Genomic DNA, 23,395 nt, shown 5'->3' with positions numbered 1-23,395 from the left:
AATGAGGACTTACAGCAGGTACTAATTGAGGCAAGAAAGCCTGCTGCTGGAAAATCTTATATTAGCAAATGGAAAAGGTTTTCTAGTTGGTTCCAGCAACATAACCGGTACCAGTTCAGGGCTAGTTGTTCTCTGGTTTTACAGTATTTGTTCGAGTTACTATCCTATGACCTTTCATGTTTCTCTGTCAAGGTTCCTTCATTGGCCATTTCAGCATGTCTGCCCATAGATCCTCCTCTTGGAATGCAGTCTAGTTTCAAAATGTTTTTGAAAGGGAGGTTTGCAGAAGAGCCCTACAAGAAAGCCAGTGGCCCCTCCTTAGGATCTTAATTTTTTTTGTGAGAAGCTAGCACTTGCTCTATTTGAACCAGCTAACCTGGTTGACTTGATGTTCTTAACATTGAAAACTGTTTTATTAATTGTTCTGATCTCTGCAAGAAAGGTATCTGTGTTGCAAGCTCTTGTACCAAGGCAACCCTATCTCATTTTCCATGAGGTTAGGGTTTCTTTGAGAGCAAATCATTATTTTATGCCTATAGGGTATCTGAGTTTACTTTACTTTAAGCCAAAATAGCCATCTCTCCATTTTCTTTCCTGAACCTAAAATGAGGAAGAAAGGTTACTCCATACCTTGGATGTCCACAGACAACTCTGGTACTATTCTTGACTGAACAAAATCTTTCAGATCAATTTTTCTATTGCTGTGAAAGTTTGAAGGGACAACCTGTGTCAAAACAGACCATTTCCAAATAGTTGCCTAAGGCTATTACATTTTCTTGTACTCCCCACAGCAGTAGTATTTCAGGTAGGTTCAAGAACTACTCTACAAGGCCTGTGGATTTTTGGAAAGTTTTTAATTTTAGAAGTATTCTAGAAGCTGCTAGTTGGTCCTCTGTACATACCTTTACAAAGCACTGTATGCTTTATTCCTTCTCTAGGTCCAGATCAGGCTTTGGTGGGACCATTCTCCAGGGGCTCCTGGACTCTTCTCCTTCCTCCTCCTAAATGTAGTTGGCTAAGGTGATCTAGCCATAGTGGTAAGGCTACTGTAGCATTGATCAGTATGATGAACATAGTACAGTTGCGTAAGTAAACTTAACATAATAGTAGATGTTTGAATGAGCACAACTGCAGTAGCCGCTCCCTCCCTCTACTCTCCTTGTTGTTTTAGTGTGCTTTTTATGCCAGAGTGCCGTCATTTATTTTTTGTTGCTCCTAGCTTTATCCTTGCAGGGTTGCGCCTCCCTCTCTCAAATAGCAGCAAAGCTCTGAAGAGCTTGGCACTCAAACTTGTGTTTTAGTCTGCTCACCTCGAGCTGCTTGACAGTTTGGGTTCATGAAAGGTGTCCTGAAAGTTTGGAAGTTGGCCAGCTCTGATATCCTAGGCAGAATATAACCCATGATGCTAAGGCTATTGCAGTAGTGATCATGCATATGTCTACTGTTATGGTAAGTTTACTTATACAACTGTACTTTATTTTCCTTTATCTTTCTGTCTTATTTCTACCATTCTTTTAAAGACCATTTTTATTTGCCCCACTCATTAGCTATCCTTTCTTAAAGTAATTTCCATCTTACTTAATAACTCTGAAATCATTCCTACTACCCATTATGAAATCATTCCTAGTACCCACTCCTTAAATTCCTCTTTTTTAGACAGAGGAGTAAGAGAATGTCAGTGTCTTATTTTATGTCATTACCCCACATGTTTATAATCGTTTTTGTTGATGCATGATCTGGTGAAGTTGCTGGATACATATCAGTGCTTTCAGTTAAGTACATATGCCTCTGTGAAGTACACTTTCTATCCAGTCAAGCGTTGCCAGCGACTTGCCCCTATGATGTCAGTCTCTGCAAGTCCTGTCCCTTGTGTGACCTGTACTGAGAAGGTCTCCCTCATGGGAGAACACCTGAGCAATGTGTCTGTCATGTCTGTGAAAAGGCTGAAGGGGGGTGTGAGGCATGCCAGAGCAAGTGGTTCAAGACAGATAGGGAACCATTATACTGTATCCTGCAGAGTTTTTTATGGGTTCATAGAAGATTACTAGGCTAACTGCTCAACAGCCCTTAAAAGCCTAGCCATTATTACTGGGATTTACCCAGATTTTCTATACTCAAGGGCTTGAGGATGGCTTAGTTTTGTGCCTATGTCTTTGGGTATTTTATGGACTGCCCTTGTCCATAAGGAACATGGGCATCACCCTAGGAGTGAGTTCATGCTTCCCCATCCATTGATCCAGATCGTGTTTGAAGAGGGTCAGAGAAGGGCTATGCTTCATGTGAAAAGGTAGCCTGTCCCAGAGAGGGGGGTAACCTTTAAGACAGATTTCTATCCTTTCAGCATGTTTTATTCACATCACAGACTAGGTATAGATCCTTTGATCAGGTAATCCTTTTGCTGTTTGTCTTGTGAATTTGTAACAGTTCCATCAGGACTGGATTTGAGAATGCCTTGTAAGTTCTGCATAGATCACCCCTTAATAGCTGGTAGGAAACAGAGTAAAGGGATAGGGCTTCTAGGTGATCTGCATAAGACATGTTTTACACCCTGTATTTTTTTCTTTGTAAGGGGCTCTGAGCCTGCTGCAGTTGTTGCATGTGCCTGGTCAGTTATAGGCCAAACGGTACATTGTACTCCATTATTGGTCTGACTAGGGTCTGGTATAGTGGGACTATAACCTCTCTGGATCTGGGCGCCATGTCCTTACTTATAAGCTGTGCTGCATAGAAGGACGACTTCACTATTGTGGACACATGATGGTCAAAGTTCAGGTTTCTGTCTATCTGTGTACCTAGATCTCTCACCACTGGGTCCACTCTTGGGTGTGTGCTATGAATGTTGTAATTTGCAGAGGTATTTGACTTTCCAAAAGGTATAATTATGCATTTTTTGCATTTAATTGTAGGCCATGGCTCTGACGCCAATTATTTGGCTGAGTCAGACCTTTCTGAAAGATATCTGTCATTGGGAGATTAATTGATTGCCCCAAGCTTACAGTCATCAACAAACTGGATCAGCCAAAGGCCATCTACATTAGCCTTTACTTCAGAGAAGTATATTCCAAACAGGGGAGGTCCCAGCACTGAGCCCTGTTGTACACCACTATTAACTGGCTTCTTGCTGGATCTGGATTCTCCCACTCTAACAGCGTGTATCCCATATGTGAGCCAGTTGGCTATCCAGCCAATGACATAGGGATTTGTGCTCAATATTGAGTTCTTTTACAATAACTAAGTGGGGAATTGTGTCAAATGCCTTAACCAGTTCAAGGTAGGCAGCATTCACTGTTTCACCCTCATCAGTAGCCTTTGTGACCTTCTCAAAGAAGTCCACTGGATTGAGCAGGCTTGACCTGCCCTTGAAGCCAAACTGGGTTTGGTCCAGTGTCTAGAGTTTTCATATGCCATTGTTTATCAGGTCAATGATTATTTTTTCCATGGCCTTGCATATGAGACTAGTTAGACTTTCGTGTCTATAATTTCCTGGGTCTGTTGATGGTCCTCTTTATGCAGAGGGATGACCATTGCTATCCTCCACTCCCCAGGGACAATGCCAGTCATCAGACTGTGGTTAAATAGAGATCCAAGTGGGCCAGATAGGTCATGTTTCAGGCTATGCAAGAGGCATCCTGGGATGTTGTCAAGACCATAGAGGCTGTGTTTTGCTCTTTAGAGTGCGCAGCGATGACCTAAAACTTCTGTGATAACTGGTAGAGGAATGGTAGAGGTAATTTCTTTACCACCCAAATAATACCCCTATCCTTACTAACCTGATCTCCCCTTATAAAAATCTGGAAACACTTCGCTCAGCCAGTAAGTCACTAATTTCCAATGTTAAATTTAATAATAAAGCAGGCGACTCACTTTTTACTAACATTGTGGGCAAAATCTGGAACCAGCTCCCTAGGACACTCACATCTCTGTCATCTACATCTCTCTCCAAAAAAAACCTCAAAGAAAATCTGAAAATTCTCTGGCTTTGTCCCTGCTCTAAACCAGACTGAACCCTACTTCCTCCCCTTATCTTTCTCATCTTGTTTTAACCCTTACTTCTGGACCTTGTCCCCTCTGCAACAATTTTCTAGGCAAACCAACGATATACTAGTGCATTTTTTCTTCTCTTCTATAACCTTTCTCTTGTCTCCTTCTCTCCTTCTTTTGTCTAATATTAATATCTTCAGACCTTTGGGTGTACCTGTACTTATTTGCATCTTAAACTATGCTTTGACTCTATACCACTTTACTTAAATAGAATTTTTTTTTCTTTCCAAATAGGTTTAATTCTCCAATGTATTGCAATTTAAATACTTTCTAAGCATTGTATTTTTGTTTAGTATCTGTTTAAGTATTGTATTTTTTCTCTTTTTACCTGCTTGGAGCTTATCTCCCTGGGCCTCTACTGAAAATGGACATGTATCCAGCTAGACTAGCCCAGTCAACAAATGTAAAATAAAATAAATAAATAAATAAAAAATTTCCTGTGAGGTAACTAGAGATGATGGGAGGGGTGAAATTTAAGTTGAATTTATCAGCCAGCAGATTTGCTATATCTTCTGGCTGCATATAGTTAATGCCATCTACAACTAAGCCCATTAATTGTTTGGTGTTTCCCTTAAGATTGCTGACAAAATTGAAAAATGCATTATGGTTATCCTTTGATTGGAGCCTATTTTTGCCTCAAAGTTGGCTTTTAAAAATGTGACTAGTCCAGTGATTTGCTTGTTTAAACTAGTGAGAGTGTTTTTGCCTTGTTGTGCACGTCCTGTCCTACTTTTGGACAGGATATTCTTTCTTTTGTTGTCAACCTATTTATGCCAGAGGTCGACCATGGTGGCTTGTTTCTGAAGTTTAACCTAGGTTTATTTTGGTTTGGTACTGCCATTTCTCTGCAGCTGTTTGTATGGTTGTACAGAGCTTTTGTGTACATCTCCACATAGGCCTCCATATTTTTTGGGTTTGGAGGAGCTTGGAAATTAATCATTCCGTCGCTTAATAGGAGATGGTTAGCCTTAGAAAAGTTCTTAAAGGTTCTGGGGTTAGATGGGGGTTCTAGCTTTATTTAAAAGGAGGCAGCTTTGTGATCCAATCTAACCCGGCAAGAGATTGGGGGAGGTTGCAATGCTCTCCCATGTTTGTAAGTTCCAGGTCTAGGATTTTTGCATCCCATGTGGAGTGCAGACTAGCTGTTCCAGGGCATTTACATTTGCAAGTTCTAGAAATCTTTGAGCCTGCATGTTAGTAGTTGTGTAAGCTTTCCACTTAATTGAGGGGGTAGTTGAAATTGCCATGAGCATGGTGCTGGGCTGAATAGTAAGTGATTGTAGCCCCTTCAGGTAGGAGGTATGGTTTTCCTTTATCGTGGTGGGGGATGTGTAGCTAGTAAGGATATAGTGATGGATTTTACTAGGGTTAGTTGGACATAGAGAAGCTCAAGCATGTCATATTGTTTGACCAGTCTTGAGATGTGCTTATTTTTTATGTAGATCGATACACCTCCAGCTTTTGTCCATTCACATGCAGTGAGTGGTTTGAATGTTTGAGAGGCATTATAGCCTTGCACTGCCAAGGTGCTTTCTGTGGTTTTAAACCGTGTTTTAGTAGCTGCATTAAATGTCATAATTTTCCATGTTGAGGAGTGCTTCAGGCAGGGTAGTTTTTTTAATTTAATTTTTTTATTTTTATTTATTTATTTGTGTCTTCTAGCATTGAACATTAATACCTTTAGCTTATCATGAATAGAATTTGCTTTATCATGAGTAGAATTTGCTATGTTGGAAGGTTTATCTGTTTGGCAAGGAGTAAAAAATGCACTGAAGGGATAGATAATTATTTGGCGACTATCCAAAAGTCTTTTGGTGACAGGTGCAGAATATCCCTTGCAAAGCAGCATGGTCTATCAATTATGTTCTCACAGGCTGACAAATATTGGACCCCTTGGGAGTGGCACCAGTAGCTAAGCTAATTATTAAAGCCAATCATTTTCCCTTGTTATTATGCCATCATCCTTGGAACAGGTAGAATGCTGCTCAGTGCTAGGGTCATACCAGCCTGTGACACGTATTCTGAGAGTTCTGTCATGTTTCTCTTCATGTAGTGCAGGGAGCTGCATCTCAAGTCATTTACACCGACATGGGCTATGACTAAGTCATTCTGGTACTTGTGGATTTAGTGACCTGAGTACTTCATGATCTTGGCCCCTGATAGGCAACTAATTGTGACCACCTTCTTAATCAGCCTGGCTTTTAAGCCGCAGTATTAGTGCATAGATGGTTACTAAATTCCTACAAGAAAAATGTTTTTAATTGCATTATGGTTGCACAATGAACCTATTTTCAGAAGGTGAAAATTTGTAGTTCCTTATTTAAGTTTTTACAAAACTGTTTCCATACTTTTGCAAAACATCAATAATCTAGCACTTAGATGACCAAGAGTTATTGAATTTGTCAAAGAAAAAGCTTCCCGAGTTATTCCATTGTTATACATTTTTCTTCTGTCATATAACATGCTTGAGAAATTTATTTTATTTTTTTAGGTTGGTTGGAATACAGCTCGAGATTATTATACATTTTTATGGTCACCGACACCAGATAACTATGTGGAAGGTTCATCATTTGATTGTGTTGTATGCTTTCAAGGTGAGAATTTGATTATAATTTACTTGAAGTACATTCTGCAGTATACTGATGCCTTTATTTGCATGTGTACCTTTTCTGCTAAATGAGAATGGTCAACTTCATAGTAAAAGTTTGTGAAATGTGGTAGGGAATGATACTATTAGTACTTGAACTGTGTCCGTGACCAGCTGTATTGGTATAAATCCTAATTACAAAGCAAATCATGAATGGACCATGTTTGTTTTAATGAATAAACACTGCATAGTAATATTTGTTAAGAGCATTTATGAAGTAATTTAACTCTCCAAAGCCAAGAACACAGCATCCATGGGACCAGACAACATCCCAGGCTGCATTCTACATGAACTACAGAACTATCTGGCACCCCACCTAAGCACCATGTTCAGTCGTAGCCTCACCTCAGGCTTTGTGCCTGCTGAATGGCGCACAGCAATAGTTATCCCACTCCACAAGGGGGGAGCCACCACGAACCCCAGGAACTACCGCCCCATTAGCCTGACGAACCTGGTCTGCAAGGCCATGGAACGTATCATCATGGAACTTATAAACAAAGACATTGGCAATCTCCAAACTCTGGACCCCCCACCCAGTTCAGGTTTGTAAAAGGCAGATCAGGTCTCCTAAACGTGATAGACTTCTTTGAAGCAGTCGCCAAAGTTGTAGACAAGGGTAAGGTGGTTCCCACAGCCTATCTAGATCTTGCCAAGGCTTTCGACACCATCCCCCTCTCTGGAATTATAGATAAACTCACTAAACTAGGTATAAATCCCTATGTCACAAGATGGGTTGCCAATTGGCTCACTTGCAGAACCCACACTGTGAAAGTAGCAGACTCCAAATCCGACTTCAGACCAGTGACAAGTGAAGTACCACAGGGTTCAGTCCTGGGTCGTCTCCTGTTTGGTATCTACTTCTCTGAAGTACAGGCTAACACAGAAGGTCTTTGGCTAACGAAGTTTGCAGATGACTGCAAACTAGGAGGCATAATCGAAACTCCTAACGATGTGGACATCCTACAAAAGGGCCTCAGTGAGACAGATGCCTGGTGTCAAAGCCATGGCCTCAAGCTCAGTGCCAAAAAGTGCATTGTTATCCCCTTTGGTAAAAACTCTGTACCCATGAACTACAACATAGGTGGTAGTATACTTAACACCGAAAGTGTGATAAGAGACTTTGGGACACAGGTGGACAGTAGTCTCTCCTTTGATAATCACATTGCCACAGTAGTCAGGAAATCCTGTGTGGCACACCTCATCACACAAGGTTTCTCATCCAGAATAAAAGAGGTCATTGTTCCCCTCTAGTCATCACTCATTAGACCCATTGTAGAGTACAATGCCCCTTTTGGCATGTACCTCACAAGACATCTACAACAACTGGAAAGGCCGCAGAAATACCTCACAAAGAGGATTACTGGCCTTAAACAGATGCCCTACGCAGACCGTCTCAAAAAACTCCAGCTTTACTCCGTCGCATATTGCCTACTCAGAGGTGATCTCTGCCTAACATACAAAGCTATGTCAAACCCAGAGCTGTTGGACATGCTCCACTTAAAGAAATTCCAATCCCTCCGAGCTACACGCTCTAGGGACCTAAACCTTGTCACCACAATAAACAGAACATGCTGGAGGGATATATTCCTGTCCCAGAGATGTCCCATACTCTGGAATAAACTACCTATCTATATCAAACAAAGCTCCTCATTAGCACTCTTCAAGAAAAATCTTGATGATTGGATGGGAAATAGGAAATTCACCCCGGGGATCACCTCTGTGTCTCTGCTCAACAGTGGCACAGGAAAATAATTTTCATGGGTGGCAAAAGCCAGGGTATCTTTTTGGCTGGGCTTGTATAGGCCCCAGGGCCGATAGCCTAGTACCTACGTATGAACCTATGTACTGTTCTGTTTCTGAAAAGTTTGTGATGAAAATTTCATAAACAACTGGTGCTACAGCTGCAGCTATACAAGACATAAAGCTTCTTTGGTTTCTTGATAGTCTCACTGAATTTAACTTGGAATGGAGTATAAGATATCATCCTCTTATAACTTCAAAATAAGCTTTTATATTCCAGTTTATAGTTCTTTTAGGTGGACTGGTCCCTTAGTTAAAAACATTATCCAACCAATCAGGAGGGTTATCCAGAGTTATGGTGAGTGAAACTGACATTGACTCTAGTCAAAGATTGACCTTCACTTAACTCTGAGTAGCAGCCAAATTCTCCAGAGTTGCATGGAGCTGTCTTTTCATGTCAGTAGATGAATGTCTGTAATTCATTATCTGTTGAAATGTTTTTTTTTTCAGTTTTATGTTAGAAATGGTCATCACTGATTAGCAAAGCAATATGCTTAAGGAACTTTGAATACATTTGTACGTACATGGCAATATATGATGAGTTAAATGCCATGAAGCATCTTGCCCCCTGTCACTCTTAGTATATTTAGGCCATTCTTTAATAAGAAGCTTTGTAAACTTTTAATTCATAGCAGAAATACACGTACAAAATCTCTGATAGTTGGATAGGATTGCCATTATGGGTGTCCATAGACTTTAATGGCTGCATCCTGTACATGTGTGAACGTGCATCTTTTTAGGTCTGTGCATGCATCTCCACATTATCCTGATTCTAATGTCACCAGTCATAAAGGTTAATAGATGTTAGACTAGGGAAAATATAATTTTTGAGCATTGTGCTAAGGAGCAAAGACTTTTAAAATATGACTGATAGGAAGGAACACACTTCACAGTACAGTAGTCATTACATGCTCTGGTACAGAAAGCAAGTAAAACAAATGCTAAAGAATTATTTGCATTGTTTACTGGAACTTTCATCTTGCAGTCTTGTTATTGTTTGCCCTGGGCAGAATTGCAGATGGACTTACCTGCTTTATGTAGTAGATGTCGTCTTTTTGCAGTTTTTGTAGGAAAGTATTACAGAGACTGCATTTATCAGGCTAGGATAATACTTTTATTTAAGACTAGCTTCATTTATTATTGTATTTATTTTCAAAGGGAGGCTTTGTTATGAGATTTTCACCATTTGTCATGTGGACCATGGCTTATTGTCAAGTCTGGGTCTGTCACTGTTGAATCATGTCAGACCCAGTTTTTGAGGAATTTCTCGTCTCAAGCCTTCAAACCATCAAGTTTCCACTATGACCAGACCAGATAATTTGTTCTCTCTCAGTGGTGGGAGAGCAGGTCCTATTACAGCCATTATCCAGACATGTTTTACTGTACATAAGGCCTTCCTCTGCTGTTAAGATGCACATCTGCAGACTCTATGGCAGGAGGATCTGGTATACTTTATCCTGTGAAAGTGCACATTCCTACATGTGTGCGTGTACACAGACACACACACACACACACACACACACACATATATATATATATATATATATATATATATATATATATATATATATACACACACACACATATACACACACACACACACACACACACATATACACACACACACACACACACACACACACACACACACACACACACACACACACTATGCAGGCTGCTTTTGCTTATGTGCTGCTGCTTTGCACCTCTGCCTTTCGTAAGTGTTGGTATTGCAGCTGGTCAGACTGCCTCCCTTATCAGCTCCACAAGAGACTAGGCCAGTAGTTGATCCCAGGTTTTATGCAACACAGTCCATGCTTTATCTCTCTGTCCAGTAAGATGGCCTGTTTTTATATTTGACTCTTTTGCCTAGGAGCTTTTGTGTGTGGATTTTGTGCTTCGTGATTACTTTGGGTAGTTGTGCTGAAACATTGCCGAACTAACTGAGAAAAATGCATCAAAATAAAATAAACCGAATTCTGTAAAGTTCCCAAAGAAGACTTCCATTGGGGAAAAAAAAACATACTGATGAAATTAGACTGATCTTCAGCTGTTCCCATTAGTCGTCGCCACAGCGGATCATCTGTTTCCATTTCTTCCTGTCCTCTGCATCTTAGATTGATAACCATTTAACTGTGCTGAATATTTTATAATCTGTTATGAATGGGTAGCATTTTTTCTCTTTATATCCGTAAGAATTGGGGCATTTGTTTTAATTCTGTTTCTGGCCACATCAACCTTGCATTTTTATATTTTTTAAAGTTAGGAATTTTACTAAGATATGGTTCAAAATTAAAGCCAATGTTACCTTGTTTTAATGTAGTTTATATCTATCTCCATCTATTAAAATTGTTTATGATTTCTGAGGGGATAATATGATTTTCACTTTGAGAGGCATCCTGCAAAAAGGATGCCCTTCAGGTGATTTAGAAACTTATCTATATTTAAAGCTTATTGTGATAGGAATTCTGTTCTGTTTTGTTAAGTTGGAGCTTGTTATTACATAGTTCAAGCTTATGCATGCCATCTGAAAGATCCTGTTTTTTTTTTTTTTTTTTAAATACTACATCCACTCTTGTACAATAATCTGGAAGCTTTGCATGTGATGGTGTTCTATCAAAGGTTTCAAAAGCTTAGAACTATTTTGGAACATGTCTCAAAAGTTTGACCAGTGGTACAAGTCCTTCTCCCTTATCATGATGAGATAGATAAAACAAAAATAGAAATTTCTAGTCCTTCTGACAAAGATTCTAAGGTGTACGAGGTTTGATTCATAAACAACTATGGGGGATGCGTTTGTTTATCCCCACCCCATGTCAGGAAGCAGTATGTGTACGGGACTTTGCTTTGTTAGTGGATCACCTTTTCTTAAGCAGTCACATTCCTGTAGAAGCCCATTTTGCAGCAGACAGACTCAAGTCAGTGGTGCTTTACAAGAGTCCCACAACATTTCTGTAGCATGGGGTAAAGCTTTTCTGAGATTTCTCTGCACACTGACAATTGCCAAATACAGCAATTCCTGCTTGGTCATACTTCCACTGGGAGATTTTCCCCCGGAGTGTTGTCATCCAGAAATGGCCCCCCCATTATACTTTTCCTCCATTTCCTCATCCCAAGTTTATTCAGAAAGCAAGGCTGCAGAAGTTGAGAGTCATTCTCATAGTGGCACTCTGGTCTTAACAAATGTGATGTCCTCTGCAATGGCCTCATCATCTGGCGAGGCTTGTGTCCATGAAACACTCCACCCTTCTGGTAAGTCTCACATGGACTTCACTCCTTCTGTGTGTTCCATTAATAGCTAGGAGCTTTTCAGACCCACTTAGGGTGGTCCATGTCCTCCTCACTTCTGCTTAGAGATGTACAAGAGTAGACCACTATCTTTAGCTGTTGGAGTTGCCTTCAAAGAATTGGATCTTTCTTCAGTGGTGCCTTGAATTTTAGTTTAACTCAGACTTTTAAGGTACACTTCTGTAGATATATCTTGCTGCCTTATCCAATTTCACACAAGGCTGTGATGATTTTTTTTGGCTTGTCTAAAGGTTTGCAAACCTTTCTTGAAAAGTACTGTTTAGATTTCATCTCCTATCAAGGATATCCTGTACATTGATTTTATTTGTTTTTGTTTTAAGAAATATAATACTTATTGTGTGCCTTTTGCTAAAGCAGATTTGAAGTGCCCATCTTGGAAAACTTTTTTTTTTTTTTTGTTAAGCAGCCGTAACTTCCACTAGAAGAACTTCTGAAATACAGGTTTTAAAAATATAAAGCCTCCCTACCTGGTTTTCTGTTTGCCAGTATTTTTCCCTAAATATTCAAGCAGAGGTGAATACCTGTTACTTTGCACGCATGTCCACAGACAGCTCAAATTTTATATGGACAGAAGGAAATTATTTTGAAAAATTCTCAACTTTGTTTGATTTTCTGATAAAATAATAAGTTCCAGTGTTACAGAATTTTGTCAAGGTGGGTTGCTAACTGTTTCAAACTCCGTTATGTAAAGTATAACAAGATACCATCTCTGCTTTAGCACACTTGATAGGGCAGTGGCTAAGTCTCAGGCATTTTTTTTTTCAGAAATGCATCTTTGAATGATATTTGAGCATTTCTTACATATGATTCACAAATAAGTATTTCTATGAAGCACTTCGTTTGTCATCTTGACATTCAGCTTGTGCCTTTAGAACTACATTGATCAGGGGTGTTCCCATGATGACTACCTAGGATTGAGGTTGAGATTCTTACTGCTTGAGGAGAACCCACTTAAAGGGTATTTCATCCACATTTTCTGGTTATGATGAGTAAAAGGTTTATCCTTGTCAATATATCCTCTCTCTCTTTCCCTTTTGTCTTGGTAGTTCTGGCCTGAAAGCTTATTTGTGGTCTTTTTTTCCACCATTCTGTATATTTTACAAAACGCATCTGAGATCTGAAGAGGAAATTGGCTCCCAGAGTATTCTAGTAATGGGGGAATGACTAGTTGCATGGAAAAGGTTTAAATTCCAAGCTGACTGCAAGTCTGCAGTATTATAGGGGTGCCATCTTTTCAGATACCCAAAGTGGAACGCTTTTTATGGAAACATAACATCTGAAGTAGTTAACTTCATTTGTCAGCAACCTTTGGGATTCGGATCCGAGCCGGCAATCTTTCATAGCTTAGATCTGAGCTCCTAGCTCCTCCCCTTCACCCATAATCCCCTGCTAACCCTGACTGACCTCAGATCTAGTTTGCCGCGCATCTTGTCAGCAGCTAGGTTTTTGAGCTCCTGGTCTCGAAGGTTTCGTAAGAAACATTCTTCAATTTTTTTCTTATCCCCTTAAGTGTGTGTGTGTGTGTGTGTGTGTGTGTGTGTGTGTGTGTGTGTGTGTGTGTGTGTGTGTGTGTGTGTGTGTGCGTGTTGAGTTTCAGGTTCCTTTTAGTGTAAAATTTCCCTAGTCTTAAACTGTTTTAGTTAAATTTTCCCTCCCTCCCCTTCGCTGGTCGTTAGTTTTCTGTGTGTTGTGCGTTTGGGGCCTAACGAGTGGGTTTTTCTGTACAAATGTCTGAGGCCCAAAACCCATCTTTTCAAAATGCACCGAGTGTAGCCATAAGCTCTCCCCAGCGGATGGCCACACTCTGTGTGTGCGGTGCCTTGGGGTTGAACACCTGTCCGCTGGGTGTTCTATCTGCATGGCGTTCAAACCCAGGGCACTGAAGGACCGGAGGTCGAAGTTGATCCTGGCGGGACTTTTGCCCCCGGATTCTGCTTCGGCCTCAGGTGCTCCTGTGGCCTCCTCCACTGCTTCGGCAGTGGCCACTCCTGCCTCTCTCCCCCTGGTTGGGACTCAAACTCCCGCTACTACTCCGGAGGAGAGGGGGGCCAGGAAAGAAAAAAGGAGGGAGAAGCACCACAAGCGGCAGGCCGAGGCCTCCGCATCGGCCCCCCGGCTAAGCGGTCTTCTCCCTCCAGGGCTTCCTGGTCCCCTCCTCCTCTGATCCGGTCTCCGTGCTTCTCACCGGGCCCTGAGGAGGAGGAGACCTGATCTCCGTTGAGGTCATTGAGGCGGCACTCCCGGCCAGCCTCGGTGGCCTCGTCGAGATCGACTCGCAGCCTTTCCGACGCAGATATGGACCGGATGATGCGAAGGTTTCTCCAGGTCCAACTGCAGATGGGAGTGCTCCTGCCTCCCCCCCCCCTCCGGGGGGGAGCTCGACACCTTTTTTTGCCCCGATAGCTCCTTCTCCAACCCGTTTCCCGGGTTCGGAGCCGAGCAGCCTTGGAACTGGAGGTGGGTCGGCGCCGACAGTATCGGGTACTTCGGCGCCAACTCTTTCCCTCGAGTCTGTCGGGTCCGTTTTTGTCAGATCCGGGCTCTCGGAGTCGTGGGCTGAGAGTCGGATCCGAGGGGATCAGTGTGTCTTCGGCTCCATCTAGGTCAGAGCACACTGGACCATCGGATCCGATGGCTTCGGCGCCGGCCCCGATCCGTCCATCGGATCCGAGTGAGGGCCTGCTCTCGGATCCCAGAAAGAGCGATTCTCCCTCGGCTTTCGATGTGGTGGAGAGGGTGCTGTTGAGTGCATCCAGGCCCCCGGTCCTTGCTACGGCTCCACCCCGCACTCCCTCTCTGTTGGGTCTGGCTTCCGTCACCCGGCCCCAGGGACAGCCTGCTTTGACTTCTCAGGTCGTTCCCTTGGAACAGGACGTGGCTGGTGAGACGTCCTCGGACAGTCCCCCCCGAAGACATCCCTCACACGCGAAAGTGCAAGAGGAGGCACATAGACTCCCCTGAGTCCTTGACTGATGACATGGATTTGGATGAAGGGGAAGGCTCCCCCAGGTCACCCCCCGAGGATGTCTCCTTTGGAGACATCATGGAAATGCTCAGGATAAGAGGGGGGTGGTCTGCCCCCAAGGCTTCCTCAGACAAATCTGTGTTCCTGGTGGCATTCGAAGCAGGCCCAACTACTTCTTGGGTGTCCCCTCCGCCCGACCCTTTAGTGGACCTTATTACCACTAGGGCGTGGAAGGAGCCGGACACACTGGAGCCAGTCCCCAAACACCCGGACAAGATCCTTAGTCCCCCCTCCGAGAGGTCCCATTGGAGCAAGGGTCCCCCCGTAGATGCCATGTTGGTGGCGGCGGCCACCAAGAGGGAGTTAGCTCAGGAGAGTCCCTCGGTCCATCCACTGAGCATGGAGTCCCGTTTGATGGACCGCTTAGGGAAGTGGACATTTAGTTCAGCGACCTTTTCGGTGAGGTCTCTGAACTACATGGCACATGTTATTCGACTGCAGCGGGACCTTATCAAAGAGTACGCTGCGTCGCCCCCGGAGTCCATGTCGGTGGAGGACAAACGGTTGTACTCCACTCGAATGGCCACTCTCAGGTCAATATCTAACACCTCTATGCGGCTTTTGTCCCACGCCACAGAGGGAGCCGCTAGAGCCAGCGGAGCAGGCCTTGTCATGCGACTTAAGGCCTGGCTCCGGCATTGCGATTTCGTGGAACCCTTCAAGGCGTCATTTGAGAATGCCCCTTTCGATGGTTCTGCCCTGTTTGGCAAGACCGTTCGCGAGACTTTGGTCCAGAGCGAAAAGGACGGGAAGATGTTGTCTGCCGTCAGAGTCCGCTTCTCTGCACCCCAGAGGTCCTTCTCCAAGAACCAAAAGGGTCAGAAAAAGATGTGGTTCCAAAAGTCGCAACAATCCCAGTCCGCTCCGGATCCCCAGTCCTTCCGTGGCAGAGGAGGACAGGGTGGACGCCGCCTTAGAGGCAGAGGGGGCCCGAGGAATAGTGGGTCCAGAGAAGCTTTCTCTGACCAGCCCACTCAGCGACCCTGAAGGGTTGCCCGACTGCTCCTGTCTGGAGGCAGTCGGGGGACGTTTTTCGAGGCACCTGGCAGCTTGGGAGTCCATCACAACAGACAGCTGGGTGCTTCGCATCATATCCAGAGGATACCAAATTCCCTTTTCTCACATCCCTCTCGAACCCAAACGCCTCCCCGACATCCCGCCAGATCAGAGGGAGGCCGCGGCTGCGGAAATTCAGCATCTCTTAGAAAAAAGACCCATCCAACACGTCCCCCCAGACCAGTTCGGATCGGGTTACTACTCCAAGTTCTTTTTGGTGCCAAAAAAGACTGGGGACCGAAGGCCAGTCCTCGATCTCTCCCTCCTGAACCTGTCAGTAACCAAGGAGAAGTTCCGGATGGTCACACTTCAATCCATTCTCCCCCTGTTGCGGGAGAGCGACTGGATGTGCTCAATAGACCTCAAGGATGCGTATTACCACATTTTGATGGACAAACGCTCCAGGGGGTTTCTCCGCTTCTGGCTAGGAGCCAGTCATTATCAATTCAGGTTCCTTCCCTTCGGTTTCACCTCAGACCCCAGGGTGTTCACCAAGGTATTAGCAGTGATAGCGGCCCACCTGAGGCTCCAGGGAATGCAGGTCTTTCCATACCTAGACGACTGGCTCCTGACCGCCCCAACAAGGTATCTACTCTGCTCAGCCAGGAATTACTTTCTCCACCTTGCTTCCCAGCTGGGGATCACAGTCAACACGGACAAGTCCCCTTCTCAGCCCGACTCAGGTGATAGACTTTATCGGGGCCAAGTTAGACACCAACAACCTTCTAGCCTTCTTAACCACCGAGCGACTTCACACCCTGAGGCTTCATGTGCGGGTCATTTTGGTATCATCGGCTCCTCCAGCAGGATTGGTCCTGAGGGCGCTGGGCTCCATGGCGGCCGCGATTACCCTGCTCCCCATGGCTCACCTGAACATGAGGGTTTTACAGTGGACTCTCCAAGTCCAGTGGTCCTTCCGTCGTTACCCTCTCAGTCACCCCATTCCACTCAGCAAGGCTTGTAGAAGGGCTCTCGCATGGTGGTTGCAGTCCCCGGACCTTCAAGCGGGACGCCCCTTCGCCATGGCCCCTCCACTTGCCACGGTGACCACGGACGCCTCTCGCCTCAGGTGGGGGGGGCATTATGCGGGCAGGACGGTCCAAGGCACGTGGAACGACACAGAGACCTCACTGCATATCAGTGTTCTAGAGATGAGGGCAGTGCTGTTCTCGTTGCAAGCACTTCAGAGCCTCCTCCCTTCAGGAACAATTGCAGTCCAGTCAGACAACATATCTGTGGTCTGGTACATCAACAAACAGGGGGGAACCAGGTCCTACCCACTCTGTCGAGAAGCTATGAGAGTGTGGGAATGGGCGATCTCCACCAACCGCTTTCTTATTGCAACGCACATTCCGGGACGGTCCAACATTGTGGCGGACCAACTCAGTCGCACCATACTGTCTCCCTACGAGTGGTCTCTCAACCCCCAGGTAGCGAAGCGGATATTTGCCGTATGGAGGCAACCCTGTTGGGATCTCCTCGCCTCTCCTTCAAACACGAAATGCAACAGCTACTTCGCTCTAATCCCCCCCTCCAGGGAATCCCCGAGAGATGCTCTGGTGCATGCTTGGTCTCCCGGTCTTCTTTATGCTTATCCCCCTCTACCTCTGATGCTGAAACTCCTACAGAAAGCCAGTCTGTTGGGGAGCAAAATGATCCTCATTGCCCCATTCTGGCCTCGTCAAGCTTGGTTCCTTTACCTATGGTCTCATCTGCTGAATCCGCCTTGAATTCTAGATCCCCTCCCGGATCTGATTTCCCACCCCCTAGGTCTCCCAGTCCCGAACCTGGTCAACCTCAAGCTTACGGCTTGGTTGCTCCAGTTCCACTTGTAGCTAGGACTCCCGATATCTCGTCCCCAGTTAAAGCTATCCTATTAGCAGCACACAAGCCTTCTAGTAGGAAAGGCTATAATAATGAATGGAGACGTTTCGCTATTTGGGCGAAGCGTCAGAACCTCGATCCTTTCACAGCTCCGTTACCTGCCGTTTTGGATTTCCTTTCAGGGCTTTTTCATCAGGGGGCTAGCTGTTCCACAGTCAAAGTTCAACTAGCGGCTATCTCTCATTACCACGTGGGACATGAACTGGGCCCATTAATTACCACTAAGTTATGCAAGACCTTTTTGAAGGGCACCTTCCTACTCAGGCCCCCAGTTAAGGAAGTAGTCCCTCCCTGGGATCTGACTTTAGTACTTCAGGCCTTAACAGCTCCCCCTTTTGAACCTGCAGCTTCAGCTGATCTCAAACATTTATCATGGAAAACTGCATTTCTCCTCGCTATTACTTCGGCTAGGAGGGTCTCTGAACTTCAAGCTCTATGTGTCAAACCTCCTTATTTGACCTTCCACAAGGATAGGGTTTACTTCAGGACCAATCCCTCATTCCTTCCCAAGATTGCTTCCGAGGCAAATATTAACCAATCCATTAACCTGACAGTCTTCTTTCCTGAATACCAGAACAAAGGAGAATACAAACTACATTCTTTAGATGTGCATAGACAGCTACGTTTTTACATTCACAGAACGGCTGGTCATAGACAATCCGACTAGTTGTTCATCTCCTTTGCCAAATTTAACCTAGGTAAACCGGTATCGAAGGTCACCTTGTCGAGGTGGATCTCGCAATGCAGCCTTTTGGCTTATGAAACTTCTGGCAGGCCCGCACCTCAGGGAGTCCGTGCCCACTCTACTCGGTCCATGTCTACTTCTGCTGCCTTTCGGTCTAGAGTACCCCTGGATGATATTTGTTCAGCAGCCACTTGGGCTTCACCTCATACCTTTATCAACCATTATAAGTTGGATATTATCTCCAGAGCGAGAGCATCCTTTGGCTCTGCAGTGCTCCAGAACATCCTTCCATGAAGGCCACCCAGGATTCAGGTAGCTGGGGACTCTGTCCCAAAGGTTGCTGACAAATGAAGTTAACTACTTCAGATTAAGAAGTTATGTACTCACCATAACGTTCCATCTGAGTAGGTAACCTTCATTTGTCTGCAACCATCCCACCCTCCTTCCCCTGACCTTCGGATGCTCTTTGGTTAGAGGTTTTACCCTGCCCTTTAAGCAAGGTAGTTTTACTCCTTTATTAGCCTTTTTGGCTATGGGCAAACTTGATCTGAGGTCAGTCAGGGTTAGCAGGGGATTATGGGTGAAGGGGAGGAGCTAGGAGCTCGGATCTAAGCTATGAAAGATTGCTGGCTCGGATCCGAGGTCAGATCCGAATCCCAAAGGTTGCAGACAAATGAAGGTTACCTACTCAGATGGAACGTTATGGTGAGTACATAACTTCTTATTTTCAGGGCAAACCATACTCACAACCAGTGTAAAGGACTAGTAAGGTTTCCAAACTAAAACCATCCATTTATCCAAATTACATATGAATAGAGTAAGAGAAGTACTTTGGTTCAACACCCCTGTCCCCCATGTATAGGGGAAACCGGTAAATGTCTCAACATATACTTGTTTGTCCTGCCTCTCTCTCATTTGTAAGCAAAATATTTGGGATAAAGATCTCTCTTGAAATGTAAAATGCAGAAAACTGCATCATGCCATAGACATGTCTTTTTTTTTACTATGGATGATCATGGCTGTGACACTTATGGTCCTAAAGCTTCACCATTTCAAACATGCCTTCCCTCATTGACTCTACATTGTCATTCCAGAATGAATCTCATTAGATCCTTTGAGAGTTTCCTTTGGAAAAGCAACTAGCATCTTAGCAGGCAAAGTAGATCCATCAAGCTCATTGATAACCAATGAGAATCTGCTGTCTCCTCTCAAGAAGCACAGTAGTGCACCAGCAAAAGGAGTGGAGGAATTTTCCCAGAGTCCTGGCTAATTTTCCCCTTAAAATCATGATTGCCATTCTGTCTCACCCCTGAAGACAGGCCATACCAAGTGAGTATAACCTTATTAACAAAAAGAAAAGAAAATATCTCTGTAGTATGACACTTACATGGACTGTGACAGTAGGGTGAGGTATCTGTTACCCTGATCAGACTAATACTTCTGACCATTATAACTGAAGAGGCTTTTTGTTTTTCATTTATTTCAACTGGATCTTTTCTCTTTACATTTTCTTTGTTATGCCTTGCAGCTGTGGACAGTTATGATTGGAATTCTACATCTCTTCATTCTGTTTTAGGAGAAAGGCTGCCTTTGCTTTCATTGAAAGCTGATAATGGCAGACTGATAGGTGATAGAGGTGTTTTCTTAAGGTATGCAGTAAGATTTCAAATCCCATCCAGTGTCCAGTTCCTGGGTTTTAGTTAGTTTTTTTCTGGTTGTTGAAAGTGAAGGCATTTCTAAATTTGCATTATCTAACTGCATATTCTATTATGCTAAAGTATAGAATGTTGTCTTTTAAAGTTTTTGCTTTTACTGTTTACACAGAGAATTTCAGTAGTAACCCTGGATCACAGGGGATGCTTTTCTGCATGACTCCATTAAGAAACCACAGAAAGTTATTGGAATTCAGAGTGGGGATTTAGAATTTCCATTTCACCTTTTCTATTTTAGATATTTCTTTGACTTGAAAACTTTCACCAGGTGCTTGATTTTCCCTCAGTATTTGTATGTTGTAGAAGGAAGGGTGTTTAATTATCCATGAAGCCACCTCAAGGGGTCTGTGTTGCTGCTCCTCCCTGGTTTTCACTCCACTCAAGAGTCCTAGAGAATTGGGTTCATTGGATGAAGATCTGGACTCAGGAAGAATTCTTGGCTTATTCTTCCCAAATCCCTTCCCCCTTGGACTGTATTTCAGAAGAGGAGGAGTCTATTAGTCCAGACTCCCCTTTGGAAGAGATCTCAATTTACCATTGCCCAGATGATGGATTATTTTAAGTGGGATTGTTCTCAAGTCTCTGATATTCTAAAAAGGTATTGTGAGTGGCTTTTAGATAGTCTCCCAAACCATCTGCCGTTCCTCCTGTTCTGATGGCTTCTGTAACCCACAGTGGGATTGTTCTCAAGTCTGATATTCTAAAAAGGTATTGTGAGTGCCTTTTAGATAGTCTCCCAAACCATCTGCCGTTCCTCCTGTTCTGGATGCCCTTCTGAATGGCTTCTTGGTAGCTTCTGTAACCCATGATTCTCTGCCTCCTACCCCCAAGAAGCCGTACAGTTTCTGTAAAGTGCCTGAGGAGGGTAAGTTTCTTTATAAATACCCTTCTGCTGATCCTTCTGTAGTGTCAATGTCCTCTATCAAGCAATCCATGTTATTGTCCTCTACCAAGCTGTTGCCTTCTGATAGGGATAGTAGGGCAATGGAAAGGTTGGCAAGTTTACAATGCTGCCACTGTAACCTTAAGGCCATCAACTACCAGACTCGTATGATCAGGTATGTTCTGGCTGTCATTTCTTGGATTTCTAAGGTGGTTTCTGAGCTCCGTGACATTGAGGGGAAGTCTTCAGCCCTTTCTTAGCTGGACTGTACTTCACAAGTTGCCTGCTATTCAGTCAAATGCAGCCATGATGCAGCTGATGTCTCTTCCAGGGCTGCTGACTTTTTGGTTCTTTTATGAGACGTTATTCTTGACTTCATCTTCAGTCTTTGCTTGATAACATTAAGGCCAAACCTTTGGGTGTTCCATTGGATAATAAAACCCTTTTTGGATTCGCTGCTGCTGATCCTTTTAAGTCTGTCCAGGACAAGGGCAAAGCATTACAGGAACTGAAACATATTTTTATGTTTACTACTCCTAAATTTCTGAGGAATTCTCCCTCCAAATCTGCCTTTGTTCATAGGCAGTCTTGCCGTCTTCCCAGGGGCAAGAAAGATTCTATGTTCCTGCTAATATGTCTCTGATTGCTGCCACCCAGAAACCTTCTTTCCAGGACAAGCCTGGTTCTAGTTGATGGTTTGCTTCCTCTTCTTCTCAGGCAGATTCCTTTGTCCCTCTGTCTTTTCCTGTCTCACTCTAATTTGCTTCATATCATTTCAATCTCTTAAGCTGCTTCCATTATCCGTCAGGGACATTTCTTGGTTTGGAAGTCCCTTCCTCCCTTTTCCAGGCATTCTTCAAACACCTCGGGAACAGCTTCCTCATTTCACAGAGGTTCTTCACTCTCTTTTGGCTCAGGGAACCATTCGACCCATGCCTTCCACAGAGGTAGGGAAGGGTTTTTGTTTCAGAATGTTTTTGGTTCCATCAAATGAGGCACATGGAGACCAATTCTGGATGTTTCCCTTTTGAACACTTTTCTCAAGATTCCTTCCTTTCAGATTTTTTCTCTTCAGACATTTCCTCTTCTTCCCCTGGCCTTTCTCCTCTCTCTGGATGTCAAGGATGCATACCTTAGGCAAAAAGATACACGAATCTTGAGCACTCCACTATAAATGGCCAAACCACATAAACACGTATAGCGTAAAATAAGAATTATTTATTTTAAGTGTACAATCATAAAATCCACTTTTCGTCGAGAAAAACTAACTCAACTTCTTCAGAAAACTGAAAGACAACCATTTCTAAATGCAGGTGTCTTAAATAGATTTCAAAACAAGTCACATGGGGTTATAATTAACTATCCAGGTCACTCAGGAACGCCAACCCCAACAGGTGCAACACATTAGACTCCTATCCAAACTGCCAATGCTTTCAATTCCTTCTTCACAGAGGCTGTCCAATCTCTAGCCAGTCAACTAGCTCCTGATAGAGCCAGTCTTCTTAACTCTTCTCCGAGCTCTCTTCCTACCTTCCAATTTCTACCCACCTCTACAAATTATATCTATAAACTCATTCTAAAACTTAAACCTTGTACTCCTTCTGCTGACCAGATCCCAGCCGGATATCTGCAAAAAGCAGCTAAAGAAGTAGCTTACCTGATATCCATCCTGATTAATAGAGCTACTAACGAAGGAATCATCCCTGACATATGGAAAATCTCACACATTATCCCCCTACACAAAGGTGGCAACTCAAATGAATACTCTAACTATCGACCTATAGCCCTACTATCCCCCTTAGCAAAAATAATGGAAAAATGTATTCACCATCAGCTTCTAAACCATTTAATTCAACATAACATACTTGCTAAAAGCCAACATGGCTTTAGGCCATTCCACAGTACTACTACTGCCCTCTTATCTTTTACTGATACCATAAACAAAAACCGCAATAATAATGTTCTCTCTTCCTCTCTATTTATTGATTTCTCAAAAGCATTTGATATGGTAAACCACTCTCTACTTATAAATATTCTGAAATCACTCTCTCTTGATACTTTGGCTGTACAATGGTTTACTTATTACCTCAGCAATAGGCAACAGGCTGTGCTCTGGGAGAATAAACTATCATCCCACCTTCCAGTCTCACTCTGTGTCCCTCAGGGCTCCATCCTAGGCCCTCTCTTATTCTCAATATTTATCAATGATCTCTACTTAGCTATTCCTCAGGCAACATGCATACAATATGCAGATGATTCAACTTTAATCTGTGCAGCTGAATCTTCATCAGAATTACAATCCCTAACTCAGAAAATATTTAACATAGTTGAAACTTGGTAATTAAAACGTTGC

At 43.6% G+C, this 23,395-nt stretch overlaps 1 protein-coding gene across 1 annotated transcript in view; it reads left to right on the top strand.

Annotated features, from left to right (window-relative positions):
* The window catches only part of TAX1BP1 (Tax1 binding protein 1), a 1,493,491-nt gene that overhangs the window by 283,772 nt on the left and 1,186,324 nt on the right, over positions 1-23,395 (top strand). The window contains exon 3 of the mRNA XM_044066810.1: positions 6,533-6,635. Within this exon, the coding sequence (XP_043922745.1) occupies positions 6,533-6,635 (103 nt within the window). The remainder of the gene's footprint in view (positions 1-6,532; positions 6,636-23,395) is intronic.

This window comes from Protopterus annectens, chromosome 3.part1, assembly GCF_019279795.1.
Source record: "Protopterus annectens isolate FY-2018-M chromosome 3.part1, PAN1.0, whole genome shotgun sequence".
Classification (NCBI taxonomy): domain Eukaryota; kingdom Metazoa; phylum Chordata; order Ceratodontiformes; family Protopteridae; genus Protopterus; species Protopterus annectens.
Note: the sequence above shows the minus strand (reverse complement) of the source record. Positions and strands in the feature narration are given on the sequence as shown.